The 20,400-nt window shown below is 35.1% G+C and overlaps 1 protein-coding gene across 3 annotated transcripts in view; it reads left to right on the top strand.

Annotated features, from left to right (window-relative positions):
- PTPN14 (protein tyrosine phosphatase non-receptor type 14) overlaps positions 1–20,400 on the top strand; it is a 245,709-nt gene that overhangs the window by 103,060 nt on the left and 122,249 nt on the right. For all 3 annotated transcript variants that reach the window (XM_031937365.1, XM_031937364.1, XM_031937366.1), the window contains one exon: positions 16,240–16,561. In XM_031937365.1, coding sequence (XP_031793225.1) covers positions 16,388–16,561 — 174 coding nt within the window. In that variant the 5' untranslated portion in view covers positions 16,240–16,387. The remainder of the gene's footprint in view (positions 1–16,239; positions 16,562–20,400) is intronic.

Here is a 20,400-nt window from a genome sequence, read left to right as displayed (position 1 = left end):
ACAACTCCTGCCTCATCTCACCTGTGGGGCTTTGGGTAAGCCATTGACACCATTCTATTGAAAACATTTATTAAACATTTACTAAATATCACCAAAACACTCATTAAACACCAAACACTTATTAACACAATGTACAAAGCACTGGGATACAGGTAGAAAAGACCATCCCTGTTTTCAAGCAGCTCATGTTTTTATGAAGGAGAGAACATGTACCCAGTCAAATAGAAAAGGCCCATGGCCATTTGGCTGTAGTGGTGAAAATGATGGTAATGAATTTTCTTTAATGTCATTTCCACCAATGAAATCATCAGTTTTTGATATGACAGTTTCTAGGAATTTGATGGTAAGAATTTTTTTTTTTTCTGGGTCTTTAGTACTGGGTCTGCTGAGTCAGATAGCTACCTGTCAAATAGAAAGGTCCTTTCCCAGACAATCTGGGAATTTGATGGTAAGAAATTTTTTTTTTCCCTGGGTCTTTAGTATTGGGTCTGCTGAGGTGGTAGGGCTGCATAATTAATCGCTGAACTATTCAGAATCATCAGGTCTATAGGATTGATGGTGGTAGAGGTGGTAGGCCTTTGGGGCTATGGGTCCTTGAATAACTATCAAGTTTCGATGAAATGTGATTTGGATGGTTTGATCTTCTTTGGTATATTACCTTTTTTAGTTGTCTTGCTGTTTCAGTCAATCTCTTTTTTACCTCATAGTAGTTGATTGGTATTTCTGGCTCTTTGTATGTAGGAATTGCTTCCTCAGATGATGGTTGCTGGGGTTGGGCTAGAAATAGAACTGCTGGTCTTGGGGGCATTGTATTCAGGGTCATGGACTCTTAATCAATCTACACAATCAAGATGATGATGGGGGCTTTAACTGGCCCATGCCATCCCTCTCTCCCTCAGGATGCTTTAACCTCATTTTAACTTCCTGGATTTCTGTTTCCTTATCAGTAAAATGAATGGGTTGTGCTCCTTTCAGGATCCTTTGACCTGATAACAGAGTTCTTTCCTTAGTTTGGATTTTTAGAGTTTGTTCCAAGACCATTGCTTGTTCACATTCGGTGTCCAAGTGGTCCTTGCCAAATCAGGATACATTCTTGCTAAATGAGGCTCCTAGTTCACAGAAAAAAAAGTCAGAGGAGAGTAGTAGGCTTTGTTCCCTGGGGTTTTCACTGCTAGAACCTCACATTTGTAGAGGAATAAGTGGAAAGTCTTCATGAAGATCACCACATCCCACAGTGTCTGGGTCTTTCTTCCTTCTATCATGTATTTCTTCACTTTGAACAGATCTCCCAACTCCACCTTATACTTTGTGAAATAGAGAATTAAAGGTGCTCTTTGTTGATTTACCTGGAAACAGGTGTGGTCTGTGGTATGTGGTCTGTTAAGTCTTTTGCCTAGGTGATCTTGTCTTTTGCCTGGAGGCTGATTTGGACTCTCCAGGTGCTTTTGTGTTTGTCTTTTTATTGTTTGTACACAGGAAAGGGAGAGAGAATCTTGGATGTCTTTTCTACTTTTCTGGAGTTGTTTTTACTGCGTCAAACCAAGCAGTTGCCTTTAGAATGTGAGCTTCTTGAGGACAGGCTGTTTTTGTTTTTCTTTGTAATCCTAACTTTTAGGTACCCAGTAAATGCTTAATACATGCTTATTGAATGATTATTTACCTAGGTAGGAAAAGGAGGTGCTACTCTACTCTCTGTTACTGCTGTGCTTATTGAGTAGAAGTCATTGATATCATGGATTTAGAGGTGGAAGGGATTATAGAGGTCATAGAATCAAACATACTAATTTTTTATAGATGAAAAAACTGAGGTTCCATATGGACAAAGCACCTTGTCCAGGGTCCTAAGGTCCTAAGGGGACATAACTAGAATTTGAACCTAGGATCTCTGATGCCAAATTCTAGCACATGGAAAGAATGAGGCAACTAAATGGATCAGCAGATAGATTGTTGGGTCTGAAGTCAAAAGGATCTATGTTCAAATATGGCCTTAGAGACTTGCTTGGCTATATGACTTTGGACAAGTAAATTAACCTCAACTGTAAAAAGAGGGTAATGATAGCACCTACCTCACAGGATTATTGTGAGGACCAAATGAGACAATAGTTCTAAAGCCCTTATAGTAGATACTTAATAGATGCTTGTTCCCTTCCCATTTTCTGGGTTTTCAAACTCGTGTGTGTGTGTGTGTGTGTGTGTGTATGTATGTGTATGTGTGTTGGGGGTGAGAAAGGTGGAATGGGAATAAAGTTAACATGTGCTTTCCTTAGAAAGAAAGGCCTTCTTTGGTGTTTCAAAATATACACCATATGTGAAGAAAGGAAACAGAGACTGGATATAGACTCAGAGTTGAATTATTACTAATGGTTGTTATGCATTTTTGTTGGGAGGTGAGATGAGAGAATTTTTACCTCTTATTTTATTACTATAGAGAGTTCTTTCTGTGGGCAAATAGTTAAGAAGCACTTATTAATACCTGCTATGTATAAGACTAAAGTGCTGGGAATACAAAGAAAGGCAAAAATCCCCAAACCAAGCAAACGAAAACAATATAAAAAGTCAATTCCTGCTCTTATGGAGCTCATAATTAATGGAGGAGATCACATGTAAGTAGTTTTGCACAAATAAGATTTGTGGAGTGTGTGTATTTTTATATTTATATGCGTACACACACATATATACACAATATGTGTGTCTGTGTACATATGCATTTATTTAGATTCACCACAGTCTATATACATATCTGTATCTATCTATCTATCTATCTATAAGATATGATTTCAGAGGATAGATACTACTATTAAGGTGTCCAAGGAAAAGCTTCTTGTAAAGGTTGAGGCTTCAGATTTGAAGGAAGGGAAGATGAACAAGGAGACAATTCCAGTCATGGAACTAGCCATTGAAAATATCTCAATCAGTAGCTGGAGTGCTTTGTGTGAGAAATCTCAAGGAAACCAATGTTTTCTGATTGCAGAGAATAAGAGGGAAGAAGGTATAAGAAGAATGGAAAGGTAGGAAGAGGCTAAGTTAGGAGGGTTTTTAAAGCCAAGTGAAAAATTTTATATTTCATCCTGAAAGTGGTAGGAAGTTACTGGAGGCGGGGTTAGATTAGAGGGGTGACATGGACAAAATGATGACTCATTTGAAATATGTTAAAGTCTGAATTTCTTGGGATATTAACAGATTAAATGACCTGCTTTAGATTACACTTTTAAAATATGTCAGAAGGAGGTCTTCATCTATTAGATTATGTTGCATATTGTCTTATTAAATTCCTTTTATGAATAGTGGTCACATTCAAAAGAAAGCAAAGAAGGAAACTAGCATTTATTGCTTACTATATATCAGGTACTACAGATAAAAATACAAGCAAAACCAAAAAAGATTATTCCTCTCCTCAAGTAGCTTACATTTTTAATAGGGGGGAGAACAATGATATAAGAGATATGAAAAAGTAGGGAGAAGGGATCCGGAGAAGGGACCCTGTTGGTGATATGATTTTGAAGTTCAAAGAAAGTCAGGAACAAAGAAAACCTGGAGGAGAATGAGACTAGATGGGCCTGGGTTTCTTTACAAAATGGAGACTTCCAGAGGAACTCACCATTGATAGAAGGGATGGTGTAATCTTGGGGAGAAGTATACTAGGGTTAAGTGGGTCAAGATAGATGATAGGCTATTCCAGGGAAAGAGACTCATGGTTCTGAGAGAAATTCCTGCATGAGCTAGTATCCCAGTTTTGATGTCAGGAAAAGTCAGAGTTAGGGCCAGGAGGGGAAAAAATAACAATACCTAAAGATTTTGTGTCTCTAATCCCAATTCGAAAAGCTTTGATATGATTTTCTTATTATTCTGTAACTTTTCCCAGGGGATTTCTCAGTAGCATTGTATAATGTAAGAAATTTAGATTTAGAACCAGAGGATCCAAATTGGAACCCATACTGTGGTACTTCATTCTTTTGGGGGCAAGTCTTTGTATCTTATTCTCCTTTTCTATAAAATTAAATTTTTTGTCAAGTTTTATGTATTATCCTTTTGAACATGTTTAATCCCACCCTACTATCTCAATACTGAGAGCATCACTGTGGAAGGAGACAGTAACTATTTAAAGAGTGGGTGGACCCAGTTGCAAATCTTCCATCTCTCAAAGGAAGGTGGAGTCTCCCAGGGCAAAGCATTTCTGGCATGAATAGAGAGAGTTAGACTTATTTGAGAAGAAAAAGTTTCAAATATTTTTCAGATAGGATCAGTTGTACAAGTTAAAAAGGAGGAGTAAATGCTTTTCCTGAGCTTCTATAATCCATGTATTTCAGCATCTAACATTCTTTTTTTTTTTTTTTTAGCATCTAACATTCTATGAAACTTGCATGTCTTTTTTTTTTAACTAAAGATAACTTTTTCTGAATTCTTCCTAAAAGATAATTTTTAAATGAATAATAAATTTTAAATATAAAATAATGTTTTAAAATGAAAGGGCCAGAATATCTCAGTGGAAATCAAACTGCCCTTCTGTACATAATTGTATATTTGCTTGAATCTTGATCTCCTTTTCCACTCCCCCATCCCCCAGTAGAATGTAAACATCTTGACAGTATATTTTAAAAAATATTTTTTATTTGTATCCTCAGCATTGGTCATATAGTAGGTGCTAAATAAATGCTTATTGATTGATTGATTTGGAAGAGGAGTTAAAGAGAGGCTGGCTCACTTTTATCTTTTTTTTGTCATCTGTCAAGTGGGACAGGATTGGAAAGTTTAGAATAATCATTTACACACATTTATCTCAGTGAATCCATCTTGTAGTATCTGGAATTCGAGGAAAAGGGTTAATTAAGGGCACATTATAGTTATATTTTCATATTGTATAACTCTCGTATTATATAACTACAGTCTCAGCTTTCTAGAAGTCTTAAATCAGGATAGCAAATTTTTTTCTGAGTAGTTGATTCCAAATATTATCTTAACCGTTTGGGCTGAAAATATTTCCCGTGTCATTAAACAAAATATTCTTAACATCATCTAACCTTGGCTTAATGACTCAGGTTAATTATTAGAAACACTGATGGACCCTCAGGTTCTATCGAGATATGGAATTTTGCCCCATACTAAAACTTTTCAAACTCCTACTATTTTTGTATATGTGTTTTAATATTTCTCATTTCTTGCTGGAGGTCAGTATTTTTCACCGATTGGTAGCCTCTGATAATTGCTCTCTCATTTTCTAGTTGATTTTATTTTCTGATTGGCTACAAATTGTAAACTAAGAGTTAATAAATTTGGAATGAGGTTTTTTTTTTTTTTGAGGGAAGTATGTTATCAACTTTTAGTATTCATACTTTGTATTATTTATTTTGGCTGCTCAAAGATGTCTTATTTTTACTACCTTCCTGATTCTTGGTCTTATGAATAAATGTGATTGAGAGACATTACGCTTATGGATAAGCAACAATAGTATCTAACATTTATACATACATATTATAAGTACTATGTGGAAGGCTCTGTGCTAAGAATTTAATGAAAATTATTTCATTTGATACTCAGAAACACCTTGGAGGAAGGTGCTATTATTACTCCCATTTTACAGCAAAATGAAATGATTTGCACAGGGTCATATAATTAGGTAAGTATTTGAGGCTGGATTTAAACTCAAGATATTCCTTCAGCTCAGAACTCTATCCACTGCACTATCTAGTGAGATATTTGGATATTCTGGAAGGAATCTTTTCTTTTTAACTTGATGTTCTTTGCTTAACAAAAATGATGAGAAAGGTGAAAGTATTATGGTTTAAAAAACTGGATAGAGCTTAGAACTTATATAATATTTTATACTTTGCAAAGTGCTATGCAAATATTATTTGGTTTTACCCACCCACCAATTCTAGGACATAGATGCCATTATTATCCCTATTTTATAGATGAGGCAAACTGAGGCAAACTGAGAGAAGTTTAATGACTTGTCAGGTTCTCATAGTAAATGCCTGAGGTAGAATTTGAACTCAAGTTTTTCTCCCTCTGAATCCAATATTCTATCTGCTATTACCATGTAGCTACCTCAGTTATGATAGATGGAATACATATTTCTCATTGTCCTCTTTTCATCATGGAATTATGAATATCAATTAGAAGAGAAAAAAAAGGGTTAATGACAATGTGACTGCTGGGTATATATATGTATATATACACACATAAATACACATAAAATTTCTCTCTAAACACATATACAAATAAACACACACACATATACACACATACTTCACCTGGCAATGTTATTTTGGTATTTTAAACCTTTCATGAGAATAGTACTTTGTTTTTACCTTTATTTCCTTTTAAAATGTAGCACAATTAATCCCAAACCCACCCAATGTTCCAGGATATGATTACAATTTTACGTGTCATCACAACTTAGTGGAACAGAGCACAGCTAAATGAAACTTTGAGAAGGAATTTATGTGCTGAAAATGAATTTTGAGGCACATTAACTTCCTTTTGGTTCATTTTTTGGAAAAAATATAGATAGAAATGCCAAAGAATAAATAGCCACTTCTTATTTTTCTTCAATCTCCTTTCATCTATCCATCTATTCCTTGTTTCCCCTACCTCTTCCCAACACACACCTTCCTGCTCTTCTCCTTCCCATTAGAAGCATCAAACTTTTCCCAGACCCACAGTGTTTATGTACAGGTTTACATATAGCATGAGCAAGTTGCATCATTTTTCCCTTCTCATATCCAGACAAGGGCTGAATAGTTCTATGAGGTGTGCTCAAGACTTGTAGTAATAGAACTAGTGGAAAAATTCCAGACTGTTGGTAAATAGAAGATTCTGCTGAATAGCAATTAGATACTTTGGGATATTTTAGGCCTTAACTTAAGGGAAGCAACAACAACAACAACAAAAACCTCATACTCCCAATGGCCAGGGGAAAATGAAAAAAACTAAACCAAAACCAAAAAACAAAATTTAGCTATTCAACATTTATTTGTGTTCCACATTCAATTGCATTTCCCTGGGAAAACAAGTGGGTTGCATTTTGATGTCTTTTGTTGTTATTGTTATTTTGTCTTGTTACCTAGTAGCATGTCCATGATAAGGCTGAGGTAATTCAGTTTACTGTATTGTGTACTTGGCCGATATTATTTTCCTTTTTCAAGAGAGTATGGTTTCCTTTCTTATAACATTGAAAGAACTTTAAATGAGCAAAAGGTTTATTTATTTATTTTTTGCTTTAAAAATCCTTATTTTCCTTTATCATCAGCCTAATTTCTCATGGATACATTTGGGAAAAATAAATGAGCACAGGAAATAATGAAGATTGTTATTTTATGGGGCAACATGTTCTGTCAACCTGGGAAGTCACTTATGATGAACAGAAACACTCTTTCCCATCTTCTTTAAGATCTATCTTGTCCTATTGATTATAGTCTACTTCTCCCTCTTCCTCTCCCACATCCCTCTTCTCTCTCCCACCTCTCTCTCTTTGTCTCTCTGTCTATCCGTCTCTCCTTCTGTGTCTCTGGTTCTCTCTCTTTTTCTCTCTCATTCCCATCCAATTTTGAGATTCTGTGATTCAGTAAAAAAGAATAGATAAATGAAACAAGAATATGACATTTAGTCTACAAATATGTTCTGGTCCCAATTTCTTATTCAGTGTGTTTCAGTCCCATGAATCTGGCTTCTGATGCCGCTACTATATTGAAATTACTCTCTTAAGCACTACTAAGGATCTCCTTACTCCTCAATTCTGTAGTTTTATTGATGGTTCACATCTTCCCTACCCTCTTTGGTTTTGATATACTTTATTACTTTCTGTTCTTGTGGGCTTATGGGACACTAATGATTTCTGGTTTTCTTCTTATTTGTCTTACTGTTTCTTCTCGGTTTCCTTTGCCAAGAAACATCATCCATCTAAGGTGTTAATGTTCTTTGAAATTTCATCTATCACTGGGATCTCATCTATTTTTTTCTATTGGTTCAATGATCATGTCTATTTGGATAAGGGGTGTGTGTGTGTGTGTGTGTGTGTGTGTGTGTGTGAGGGAGAGAGAGAGAGAGAGAAAATAAATATATTCACTGAACCCTAATCTGTTTTTTGGATTCCAGTCTAAATTTCTAATGGTCATCTCCATCTTGGAAGTTCTGTGAACTTCTTAAATTAAATATAATTAAACTGTTACTCACTTTTTATCTCTCTCTTACTTCCCTACCCAGATAAACCAAACCAACCAAACAAAAACCAAGCAAACCTTCTTTTCCTTTAAATTTACCTATTTTTTTTGAGGTAATCCCATCCTTCTGGTCCTCTCTGTTTATAACATTTGTAATCTAGCTTTCTCCTTGATTCTTCCTTTTCCTTTACCCCTTACATCTTAATTCTTCTTTCTCCTTTGCTTCCTACAACTGATTAGTTGTCAAGTTCTGTTAATCCTACCTTCATAATATCTTTCATATCAAATGTCATATCACCCTTTATGTATCTTAGTTCAAGTCTTTACTACCTGTAGCTGAGCTTATTTTAATAGTCCGCTCTCTGGTTTAGTCCTAAACACTGTCAAAAATAACTTTCCTTATACATATCTATGAGATTCTTGGCTTAAACACTCAGTGGAATGGAAAATCCTTGACTGTGGATACTGGTGTATATGTGTGTGTGTGTGTGTGTGTGTGTGTGTGTGTGTGTGTGTGTAAAAATCCTTCACCTAGCAAAATACCATGTAATAAATATTTGTTGAATGCCATGGAGTCTCCCATTTTCTAGTATTTAGTGTCAGTTTAAGAAAATTCATTAGACCTAGTTGTGTGACCCTGGGCAAGTCACTTAATCCCAATTGCCCCCAGCAAAAAAAAAAAAAAAAAAAAAGAAAAAAGAAAGAAAGAAAGAGAATTCATGAGTCTCACTGAAAATCTCTTACAATTATAAGAAGGATCCTAAGATGGAAAAGACAATTTTGGGTCATTTTCCCCTGAAAAAAGTACATTTGAAAGCAGATTGGCATAGTAGATAGTTAGCTATGAATTCTGCAGATTCTGCAGAACCTGATTTTAGGGACTATTTCAGGTTCAGGCTAATTCTATGACTCTGGCCATGTTTCTGAGACTCTGAGTGACAGAGAATGTTTGCATTAGGAGAGGATGTTCCTAACTGAGGGCTCCCAAAATGAATAAAATCTATTCTCTGATATCACATATACTGTGAGGTTTTAAAAAAGTATATAATCTCCTCCCTGTCCAGGATTAGCTTCTAATCCTATAACTCATCCCGTTAGCATGCCCTTTAACTATAAAATCAAATGTCTGAGCTTTAGTGATAAGAGATGCTTATGGAAGTGGTTGGATGAAAACTTGGTGCACTTTTACACTTAATTTTTCTTGTATTTCCCCTGGTGCTTTTATTGCTTAGGTATAACCATTAAAAAAAAAAAAAAAAAGCTTCCCCAAAGAAGATGGCAGGGTCCTTTAAATTGACATTGTAGTCATTTTTCCTTTAGAGGTATATTTATAACCTATACTTTGGGAAACTGAAAAGTTATACTGACTGATATATCATTCCTGAGGATAAAATTTAAAAATATATAAACATTCACTTATTATATATATGTGTATATATCATGCTGGTTTTGAGGATTGACATGTGTAGTGAGTAGTTCATGATAAATTTGGGTAAAATAATGGAGGCTATGGAATCTTCACAGGAAAACTTAAAAATAGGGATAGGTATTTTATAAAATTATAGCAATTTAGAACTGGAAAGTCCTTCAGTGATCACTTAGTTCTACTCCTTAATTTCTAACTAAGGAGACTAAGATCCAGACAGGTTATTTGCCTTCTGATTTAATTGCCATCCTACCTGTAGCCTTGGAGTCATTTAAATGGCCTCTCTGAGATCTCTTTCAGCATCCTATAGATGTAACTCCAAGGAGTATGTATCTATTCAAAATGCCCTGGACTTTGCATTTTCTTGGTTTGAAAAAGTTAGCAATTGAACTGTGCATTTATGCAGGTTCAGCAGCCTTATTCAGAGAAGTTTAAAAATACACATTCGCCCCTGTCACATGTTGATTCTCTCCATAGATCATATATCTAAAATTAAAACCAGATGGCTGGGTATTTTTAAGAGACATGTTGTGAGAACTGTGTGCCATTATGGATTTTAAAGATGATATTCCTCACCACCATCGATATGTCAATGATGTTTACTTTTTAAATTGATTTTTTAAAGTGGGATTAGGAAGTTAGATATGTAAGCCATTCAAAATTTTCTTTATGTGTGTGCACATGTACTTGTGCATGTTACAACTTGGTGGGAGAACATCCGTACAGTGTGGCATTTTGCCAGGGTTAGGGGTAATGCTTATATTTCATAGAGGGGATTTTCTTTCTTTCTTTCTTTCTTTTTTTTTTTGCTAGAAGCCACTATTGAAATTGGGTCAGTGGCATCTGATCCTTCTTCTGAACATCAGAGCACCATCCCAAAACTCAGCAGTTCTTAAAGTATAGTTTAGGGAACCACAAAGGGGCAGGGTATATTGATATTCAGGAGAATTCTCTGGTCAAAATTATTTTCATAATAGTATTAAGACATTTTAATTTTTAATATGCTAAATATCAATAGCTATAGACCACAAAACTAAAAGCTCTTTGAAATCATCAGTAATTTTTAAGAAGTCCTGGGATCAAAAATTTGAGGTCTTCATCATAATCAATTGAATTAGGTCAATCAATAAGCAATTATTAAGTATCTGCTGTGCAGTAGATATTGTGCAAAGTTATGGAGGTATAACACAAGGCAAAAGACAGCCTTTTTTCTCAAGGAACATACTGTATTAATAGTTAACCTTTATATGTTGCCTACTATGTGGCAAGTCCTATGCTAAGCACTTTACAATTGTTATCTTATTTGATCCTTGCAACAACTCTGGTGGGAGGCTTTTGTTATTGTTTAGATATGTCCAACTCTCTGTGACTCTATTTGGGATTTTCTTGGCAAAGATACTGGAATACTTTACCATTTCCTTTTCTGGCTCATTTCCTGTAGATGAGGAAACTGAGGCAAACAGGGTGAAGTGACTTGCTGTGATCACACAGCTGGTAAGTGGCTGAGAACACATTTGAATTCAATTTTTCCTGAATTTCAAGCCTCCTCTCTCCATTTTGCCACCTAGTTGCCTCAAACTAAAGCTGTGAATTTGACTTCCGGCTTAGCTGTTGATTATGGAACTTTGGGTAGGTCACTCTATTCTGGATTCCTTCCACAGATCTTCCATGTATAATCTAAGGATAAGTAATGCAAGTGTACCTTGTAGGTAAACATGCATATCTGCCAACATAAAGTACTTAAGGAATGCTAATGCCTTTTAGACTGTTACTTGATCAAGTCATATGCTCTAGCATCTATGTTTTAAACCATCAAAGAAAAAAAATAACTTGTCATACGAAGGAATGTGCTATGGGGCTAGCAGGAGAAACATGGTATGGCAGTCCAGGGTAGTGTTTTGCAGTGTTGTAGAAAAGTACCCTGACAACCTGTGTTGAGGCCTGTGGTGCTGGCATCGAGTAGTCCATCAGCATTATTGAAAAGCTTTTATTTATTCTTTAAAAAATGCCTATAAGAGCTTGCTGTTCATATCTGTGTATTCCTGGGGCATGAGGCAAGGGAGAAAAATTCTCTGTAGTGGAATGAGGGATCTGGAAAACAGGGTGGCTTCACAGTGACTTAGGTCATTGCTATCATTTGGGGACAGTTAGGAAGGGCCGAGAGTGAGAGGATAGTGAGCCTTGTGCTGTGCAGGAGGATGGAGAAAAGAGATGTCAGAGCATTTCAGTTTTCTAGTGAGTTTATTGAGCCATGCAGTTATAGAGTTATTGGCATGGGTGGTATTGGCTTTTGTTTGTATTTCTTCTTGTAGTTGCTGTGACAACTTGGTCAGAACTGTAGATCATAGCATCCAAATTTGAATAAACATAGGATCATATTCAGTGTTGGATGTACTATAGAAACAATCTAATCTAATCCTCTTCCCATTTTACAAATGAGGAAACTGAGCTCTAAAGAGGCTAAGTGATTTCCTTAAGGTCACACTGCTTGTAAGTGATAGAACTGATATTCATCTTTACTTTTTTTTTTAATTGAAACTTTCTATTTTCAAAACATATGAATGGATAATTTTTCAAAATTGACTCTTGCAAAGCTTTGTGTTCCAAATTTTCCTCTCCTTCCCCCCACCTCCTCCCCTAGAGGACAAGTAATCCAATATATATTGACCATGTTAAAAATATATGTTAAATCCAATATATGTAAGCATATTTATACAATTATCTTGCTATACAAGAAAAATCAGTTCAAAAAAGGGAAAAAAATGAGAAAGAAAATAAAATGCAAGCAAACAACAAAAAGAGTGAAAATGCTATGTTGTGATTCAGATTCCGTTCCCATAGTCCTCTCTCTGGATGTATATGGCTCGCTTCATCACAAGATTTGAAACTGCCCTTAATCATCTCATTGTTGAAAAGAGTCACATCCATCAGACTTGATCATCATATAGTCTTGTTGTTGCTGTGTGCAGTGATCTCCTGGGTCTGCTCATTTCACTTTGCATCAGTTCATCTAAGTCTCTCCAAGCCTCTTTGAAATCCTCCTGCTGATTGTTTCTTATAGAACAATAATATTCCATAACATACCATAACTTATTTAGCCATTCTCCAACTGATGGACATCCACTCAGTTTTCATTTTCTTCTACTACAAAAAGGGCTGCCACAAACATTTTTGAACATGTGGGTCCTTTTCTCTCCTTTATGACAGTTCATCTTTACATTTTACTTGTGAGTACACATCAAGTTATCAATAAAATTTGTTACTAAATTAAATGTGGTAACAAAATTTTGAGATTAAATATGTTGAAAAAGTGGGTCTATGGTACCAGTTTTCAATATTCAGTTTTTTTAAAATTTAATAGCCTTTTATTTACAGGTTATATGTATGGGTAACTTTACAGCATTAACAATTGCCAAACCTCTTGTTCCAATTTTTCACCTCTTACCCCCCACCCCCTCCCCTAGATGGCAGGATGACCAGTAGATGTTAAATATATTAAAATATAAATTAGATACACAATAAGTATACATGACTAAACCATTATTTTGCTGTACAAAAAGAATCAGACTCTGAAATATTGTACAATTAGCTTGTGAAGAAAATAAAAAATGCAGGTGTGCATAAATATAGGGATTGGGAATTCAATGTAATGGTTTTTAGTCATCACCCAAAGTTCTTTCTCTGGGCGTAGCTGGTTCAGTTCATTACTGCTCCACTGGAAATGATTTGGTTGATCTCCTTGCTGAGGATGGCCTACAATTAGCTTGTGAAGAAAATAAAAAATGCAGGTGTGCATAAATATAGGGATTGGGAATTCAATGTAATGGTTTTTAGTCATCACCCAAAGTTCTTTCTCTGGGCGTAGCTGGTTCAGTTCATTACTGCTCCACTGGAAATGATTTGGTTGATCTCCTTGCTGAGGATGGCCAGGTCCATCAGAACTGGTCATCATATAGTATTGTTGTTGAAGTATATAATGATCTCCTGGTCCTGCTCATTTCACTCAGCATCAGTTTGTGTAAGTCTCTCCAGGCCTTTCTGAAATCATCGTGTTCGTCATTTCTTACAGAACAACAACAATATTCAGTTTTTAAAGTATTTACTGAAAAGGGGAAAAAAGCAGTAATTTTAAATGGATTGAAAAATCTGTGTAGTTTTTCCTTTTTTAATTTTTTTTTGAGGCAATTGGGGTTAAGTAACTTGCCCAGAGTCATACAACTAGGAAGTATTAAGTGTCTGAGTCTAGATTTGAACTTGGGCCTTCCTGACTTCATGGTTATTGTGCTATCCACTATGCCACCTAGCTGCCCTCTTTTTTCTTTTTTAGAAAAGCCAAGTTAATATACTTAAATGTATTTCCCCTCCATAATCCATTCAGTTGATCAATTCCAGTTAATTATTCAATAAACATTTATTAAGTAACTACTATGTGCATGGGTCTAAGGAACAGCAGAGATTATCTGCCTTCTCAGAATTAAATCTCAGGGGAAAGGTGGAAAGAAGAGAGATATAAATAAGCATGATGCTACTAGTTAATTTTGTTGATCTACTACTTCCCTAACCTATCTTATGGATCTTTGAGTAATGCATGTAAGAAAATGAAGAAAATTTAGAAACAAAATTAATCAATAAAAATTGAGGAAAATATTAACTTTTGGAAATATGGCTTCATGAAGGAAGTGGCTCCTGAACTGGCTCTTAAAGGAAGAAAAAGATATAATAAATAAATGAGGAAGGAATGTGTTCCAAGTACATAATACACTCTATGAGAGTGCACAGATAGGTAGAAAAATGCTGGTAAGATGAACAAAGAGCTGATTTCCCATAGGTATTTTGGGGACAGATTATAGAGAACCTTAAATATCAGTTATGGAGTTTGTATTTTTTTTTTCTTCCTAGAGGCAAAATGGAATCATTAAATGCTTTTGAATAATGGATATGACTGATTTGTGTATTAGGAAGTTTATTTTGGTTGATATGTGAAATATGGAGTAAGAGTATGAAAATATAAATGTTTTGAGATACATATATACTCGTGTATGTTTGTAAATGTGAAAACATTCAGAAAAACAGAATTGTGAGAAGCTTGAATGAGAAATGAAAGCTGGAAAATCTGAGTGTCCCACTTGTTATCTCAAAATTTGGAGAAGGTAATGAAGGCCTTTAGCATGTTGAGTTGTGTGGCACACTTTTGGTAAGAGATAGACTATTTACACCAGAGAGATAGGAACGGATAAGTTACGATCTGCTTTGTTTGAAAGAACTCTCAAATTAATGAGATCATATGCATTTGAGAATATGTTTGTATGTATTTTTGTAGATATATTTGTATGTATATGAATGTGTGTTTTTTTGAAAGTAAATATGAAGATATCTTATGTAAAAAGTAGATATGAAGACATATTATGGTGACTTGAATAAAGCCTGGCTCTTCCAGCATCACAAAATGGAAAAAAGAGGAAGAAGATTATCTATTTCTAATTTGTTTCTAAATTTTTATATCACTGTAGCTCCCTTTTGCTGTTATTTCATCCTATAAAACAGCCTACAGAACTTGTCGTCTGCCCCTTTAAATTATGAAAGCAAATATAAAAGCATTTCTCCAAAACTTATTACAAATGCTAGTGGTGCAGTGGATAGAATGCTAGAACTGGAGTTAGGAAAACCCAACTTCAAATCTGCCTCAGATACTTCGTGATTTGGGACAAGTCATTTTACCTATATGCCTTAGTTTCCTTATCTGTAACATAGAGATAATAATACCAACCAGGGTTGTTGTAAGGATCAAATGAGAGAATAATTGTAAAGTACTTATATGTTAGCACTCTTTCTATAGCTACTGTTGCTACTGCTACTGTTACTACTTTTACTATTACTGCTACTAATGTTACTTTTATTATATGTAGATACAGACAGGAGAGAGACCACATAGAGGTCTGGTTTTGGAATAGGATTCAAGTAGGTCCAAGTTTTGGCTCTGACACATTAATTGTGTGATGATGGACAAGTCACTGGCTTTCATAATTCCCTCAAAGCCATTATGAAGAAGTTGCTGGTGCATGCATTCATTGGGGATTTTGCATAGCAGAAATATTCTTATCATGTTGATATTATAGGTGTGGAATGACAGTAGCAACAAAAAATAAGTAATAATAAAGGTTTAAAAATAGATGCATCTGATAGAGCACGCGCCTGGAGTCAGGAAAACTCATCTTTCTTAGTTCAAAATTGGCTTCAGACACTAGTTGGGGAACTTGGTCAAGTCATTTAACTCTGCTTGCCTCAGTTTCCTCATCTGTAAAATGACCTGGAGAAGGAAATGGCAAACCCATTTCAATATCTTTATCAAGAAAATCCCAAATGGAGTCATGATGAGTTGGACATGACTAAAGTGAATGAACCACAAAATAGTATAATAATTGATAAGGGCACCTAATTCAATGCTTCTCATTCTACTTACCTCCATCATTAGTATCTCTTGTTTCTAGTCTCTCCTCATTTCCTTCCTTCCTTGCCTATATCTACAACTAGTACCCAAGGTGTAGCTTAGGGATCAAGAGCTTAGGAGAACTTAATTGGGAATGTGAGTCTTTTTGTTTGTTTCTCCTTGGGATTTGCTAATCTATCCATTCTAACCATGCTTTTTATCTTCAGTTTGCAGCTGTGCCGCAGGAGTGCTTTGTTGGGTATGGACACCTCTTCCCATACATGGAGGATCAGACCAGCTAGAGAAGTCCCCAAACCACACTATTGCTGAAGTGATTCTTAGACAAGGCGGGCAGCTGCCTTTGGCCACATAGCCATGCCATTTGGGCTGAAACTTCGCCGGACACGGCGCTACAATGTCTTAAGCAAGAACTGCTTTGTCACTCGCATCCGCCTGTTAGACAGCAACGTGATAGAGTGTACGCTGTCAGTGGAGAGCACAGGGCAAGAGTGTCTGGAAGCTGTGGCTCAGAGGCTGGAGCTCCGAGAGGTAAGGCTGAAGGAAAGAACCAGCTATTTGTCTCTAGCATATTTTTCAGTCTAAGCAGTCTGTTTAATGAGGATCCTGTTATTATTAGCCATTGGCATGATTTTATCAGGGAGGTTTGTGAAACTCGATGGTGTGAGAAACAAGGACACCACCTAGAGTTTGCACTATGTTTTGGTCCCCATTTGTTTCTTTTTGGGAAAGTGGCTTTTCTGGGAGCTGGAAAAGAAAGACCATCTTTCCAGCAGATGGTTTCCAATTTTGAAATAGTCGAGAGGTTTGGTTCTTTTGTTTCTGTATTTGTACTTGACTTAAAAAATAACATTGAGAATAAAACTCCTACATATAGATTTATTACAGCTGCTTTGGGGTTTCACTATTGTCCTACAAATTGAAGGAAAGAGACAATCACAAAGAGTGAAATCATCATTTCATTTGTGACAACTTGTAAAATAGAAAATGGGAATTGTTATTTCCTTGGGGGTTCATAAACATGACTTTTTTTGCTAGTATTCTTCATTCGTGTTTTGTGAACCCATTTGGGTTTTCTTAGCAAAGAATGGCTTTCTATTTTCTCCTCCAGTTTATTTTACAGATGAAAACTGAGGCAAATGGGGTTAAGTGACTTGGTCAAGGTCACATAGCTGGTAAGTCATACAGGTAGTAAATGTACAAGGCCATATTTGTACACAAAAAGACGGGATTTTTTGGCTCTAGGCTGAAGCTCTATTCACTGACCCAGCTGTCCTTACCTACAAGCAGTCTTGCTTATGAAACTCTTGGTCTTTTTTTTTTTTTTTCTTTAGAAAACAAAACACAAATCTCTTTGATGACTTCTTAGATCAGATACATCTAGCAATCTAGAGTATCAAGTCCAATTTTGCTCTCTCCCAGTTTTAAAGACCTCCAAAGAAAGATGTTATTAAAATGTCACTCTTGTTGACTGGAAAGAGGTGGGGAGTCTTGCAGCTTTGGGTGTTCTATGTCTGGAATCTGCACAGTAAACATAAGGTCTTATTCTAAACATGATTGTTAAAAAGGAATGTCATTAAAATGCACAGTTGGATATTTGCTCAAGAGCCATCAAAGGTGAGACCACCTGATTTGAATGGAAGTTCCAGTTTACAAGGTTAAAAGTAGAATCAGACATACCTGAAATGTGACAAAAAGGTTGTACTCCAAGTGTATTGAGTGTTGGAAAAAAATTTAATTATAAAAAATGATTCATTATTAAAAAGAAACACAGTTTTCAAAGAACACTTATTTCATAATGAAGTTGACTAATATTTCAGTATAAAATATAGAAAAAATATTTTTAATGAAACTGAATGTCTGATCAAATTAGATAACATGGTAAAGCACTTATACTGCCTGGTATATATAGGTACTAAATAAATGCTCGTTCCCTCTCCCTTCCAGTACTTAGCACAGTGTCTGGCATATAGTAGGTATTTTCTAAATCTTGATTGAGTCTGTCAGGTTTTTTAAAAGTATATATTAAATTTAACATAAAAATAACAAAACTGCTTTGTCTGTGCCTGTTTTGAATTTCCTTCTGCTCTTCTCTATATTTCAAATTTTTCTGTCTCTCTTTTTCTTTCTTTTTTCTCCTTCCTTTATTTCCTCCTTTGCTTCCTTCCTTCCTTTCTTCTTTCATTCCCTCCTTCTTTCCCTCTCTCCCCCTTTTTCTTCCTTCTTCCCGCTCTCTCTTTCTCTGTCTCTGTCTTTTTGTCTGTCTCTGTCTATCCCTTCATCCCTCTCTCCTTCCCTCTCTCTCTCTGTCTCTTTCTTCCTCCAACCTGTTTTGTCAGAATTCATTATTTTAGTTATATTTAAATTTGTACCACCTGATGGAATTTAGGAGAAATTTTAGTCTCTTGGTGATGTATTATGAGAAATTCTAGTCTTTGTAATTAACAGATTCAAGCAGAGGTCAGATGATTATATTTAAACTGATCCCCAAGGAGTATGAATGATGAATTCTTTGAAGTCATTATGTTTTCAAATTCTCTTTGCATATTTCCAGAGGCCTGGAACAATCATTATATTTTATGCAATTTCTAATAGTACAAAATCAATACATGGAACTGCTTTCTTGAATTCATCACAGATTCACCAGAGTAGAGAAGTAATGATATGTGTGGGATTGGACACCTCCTCAAAAGAAAGGCATTGACCTAGTGTCCCATTTTTTCACTCTTTTTTTCTCACTGTATGACCTGGTCCATCTCTTCATTTGTCCTAAATTAGGAGGTGTTGATGTTCAATATTGGGTAAGAAGTTATCTTTTAGATTGTCATTATTTCCCACCTCATAATAAATTGTTGTCCCAGGTGTGTTCAGGAAGCGTTTGCTATGCTATTGCTCTTTGAGGCAAACTAATTTTGTAGTTGTACAATTATATAAGAACTCATTGTAAAATATGCTGAGCCCTGTAGGAATTGTATTATGAAGAAATTTTATTCTGTACTTTAAATTGAGGTTTTCATTAGAAAAGATTTACTTTGTCATTTAATTATGCAGATGACTTAAAGCCCTGGGTTAAAACATTAGATTGCTAAGATTATTTGATAGAGAGAGGAGAAAAACAAAGGTCCAGAATCTAAAGAGAAATAAAAAAAAAATGTAGTGGAAACAAAGTAGTCCTTGCAGCATCTGATTTTAGATTACAATGCAAAATGATTTTTTAAAAAGTTGGTACTGATTAAATTTGGAGAGGTTGTTGATTATTGGAACAAATTATTTATATAACGTAAAAAAATTAGTGAATCTATTAGACTAGTGTTTGATAAGTCCAAAGATTCCAACTCTGGGGTAAAGATCCACTTGGTTAAAAAAAAAAAAAATCCTGCAAAAACTGGAAAGTAGTTTGGCAGCAGTTGTTTAGATGAACACAATATTGTATAGCACAATTAATTTTAGATGGATATATGACTTAAATATTAAAGGTGTATGAATTAGAGTAGCAAAGTAGAAATTACCTTTTAGATTTATGGATAAGAAAAAAGCTTCTGGTGAAATAATGAATGGAGAAGATCATAAATGATAAAATGCATAATGTTGATTGCATAAAATTTAAAAAGATTAGTAATAAACAAAACTAATGTACCTAAGATTATAAAGGAAAAATTAACTGGAAGAAAGTCCTGGCAACAGGTTGTTTTTTTTTTTTTTTTTTTTGATAAATATCTCCTTTTTGAGATATATAAGGACTAGGATCAAATTTAGAAGAGTAAGATGCATTATACGAGTAATAAGGACCAAAGAATGTAAACAGGTAATTTTTAGTTTTTAGAGGAATAAATCTAATCTATTTTTAGAAAATATTCCAAATCATGAATGATCATAAAAATAGAAATGAAGTGTTCTTAGATTCTGCCTCATACCCAGCAGATTGATAAATATGACAAAAAGGGGACCACTAGGAAATAGGTGCATTATAGCACTATGGTTGGAAGCATTGGTCCAACCATTGAGCACTATGCCTCAAAAGTTTCTAAGCTGCAAAAGTACTTCTAAGTCTATATCCTGTAGTGATAGGAGAAAGAGGCAAAGGATCCCTGGGTATACATATATGTCATGTACAGTCCCTCTTTTTGTTGTGGCAAAGAACTGGAAAGTAGGGGAGTGCCCATTAAATGGGGAGTGAATGAATAAGTTATTTTATATGAATTAGTACTGATATTTATCATATAATAATAATGATAAAACTGATGATGTTATATAAATATAATAAAATATTTTTGGCCACAGAATTCACAAAGGGGAAGTTTTCAGAGGAGTTTGGGAATAAGACTAATATGAACTGCTGCAGAGTAAAGTGAGGAAAATTAAGACAGTTT

This window comes from Sarcophilus harrisii, chromosome 4, assembly GCF_902635505.1.
Source record: "Sarcophilus harrisii chromosome 4, mSarHar1.11, whole genome shotgun sequence".
Taxonomy (NCBI): domain Eukaryota; kingdom Metazoa; phylum Chordata; class Mammalia; order Dasyuromorphia; family Dasyuridae; genus Sarcophilus; species Sarcophilus harrisii.
Note: the sequence above shows the minus strand (reverse complement) of the source record. Positions and strands in the feature narration are given on the sequence as shown.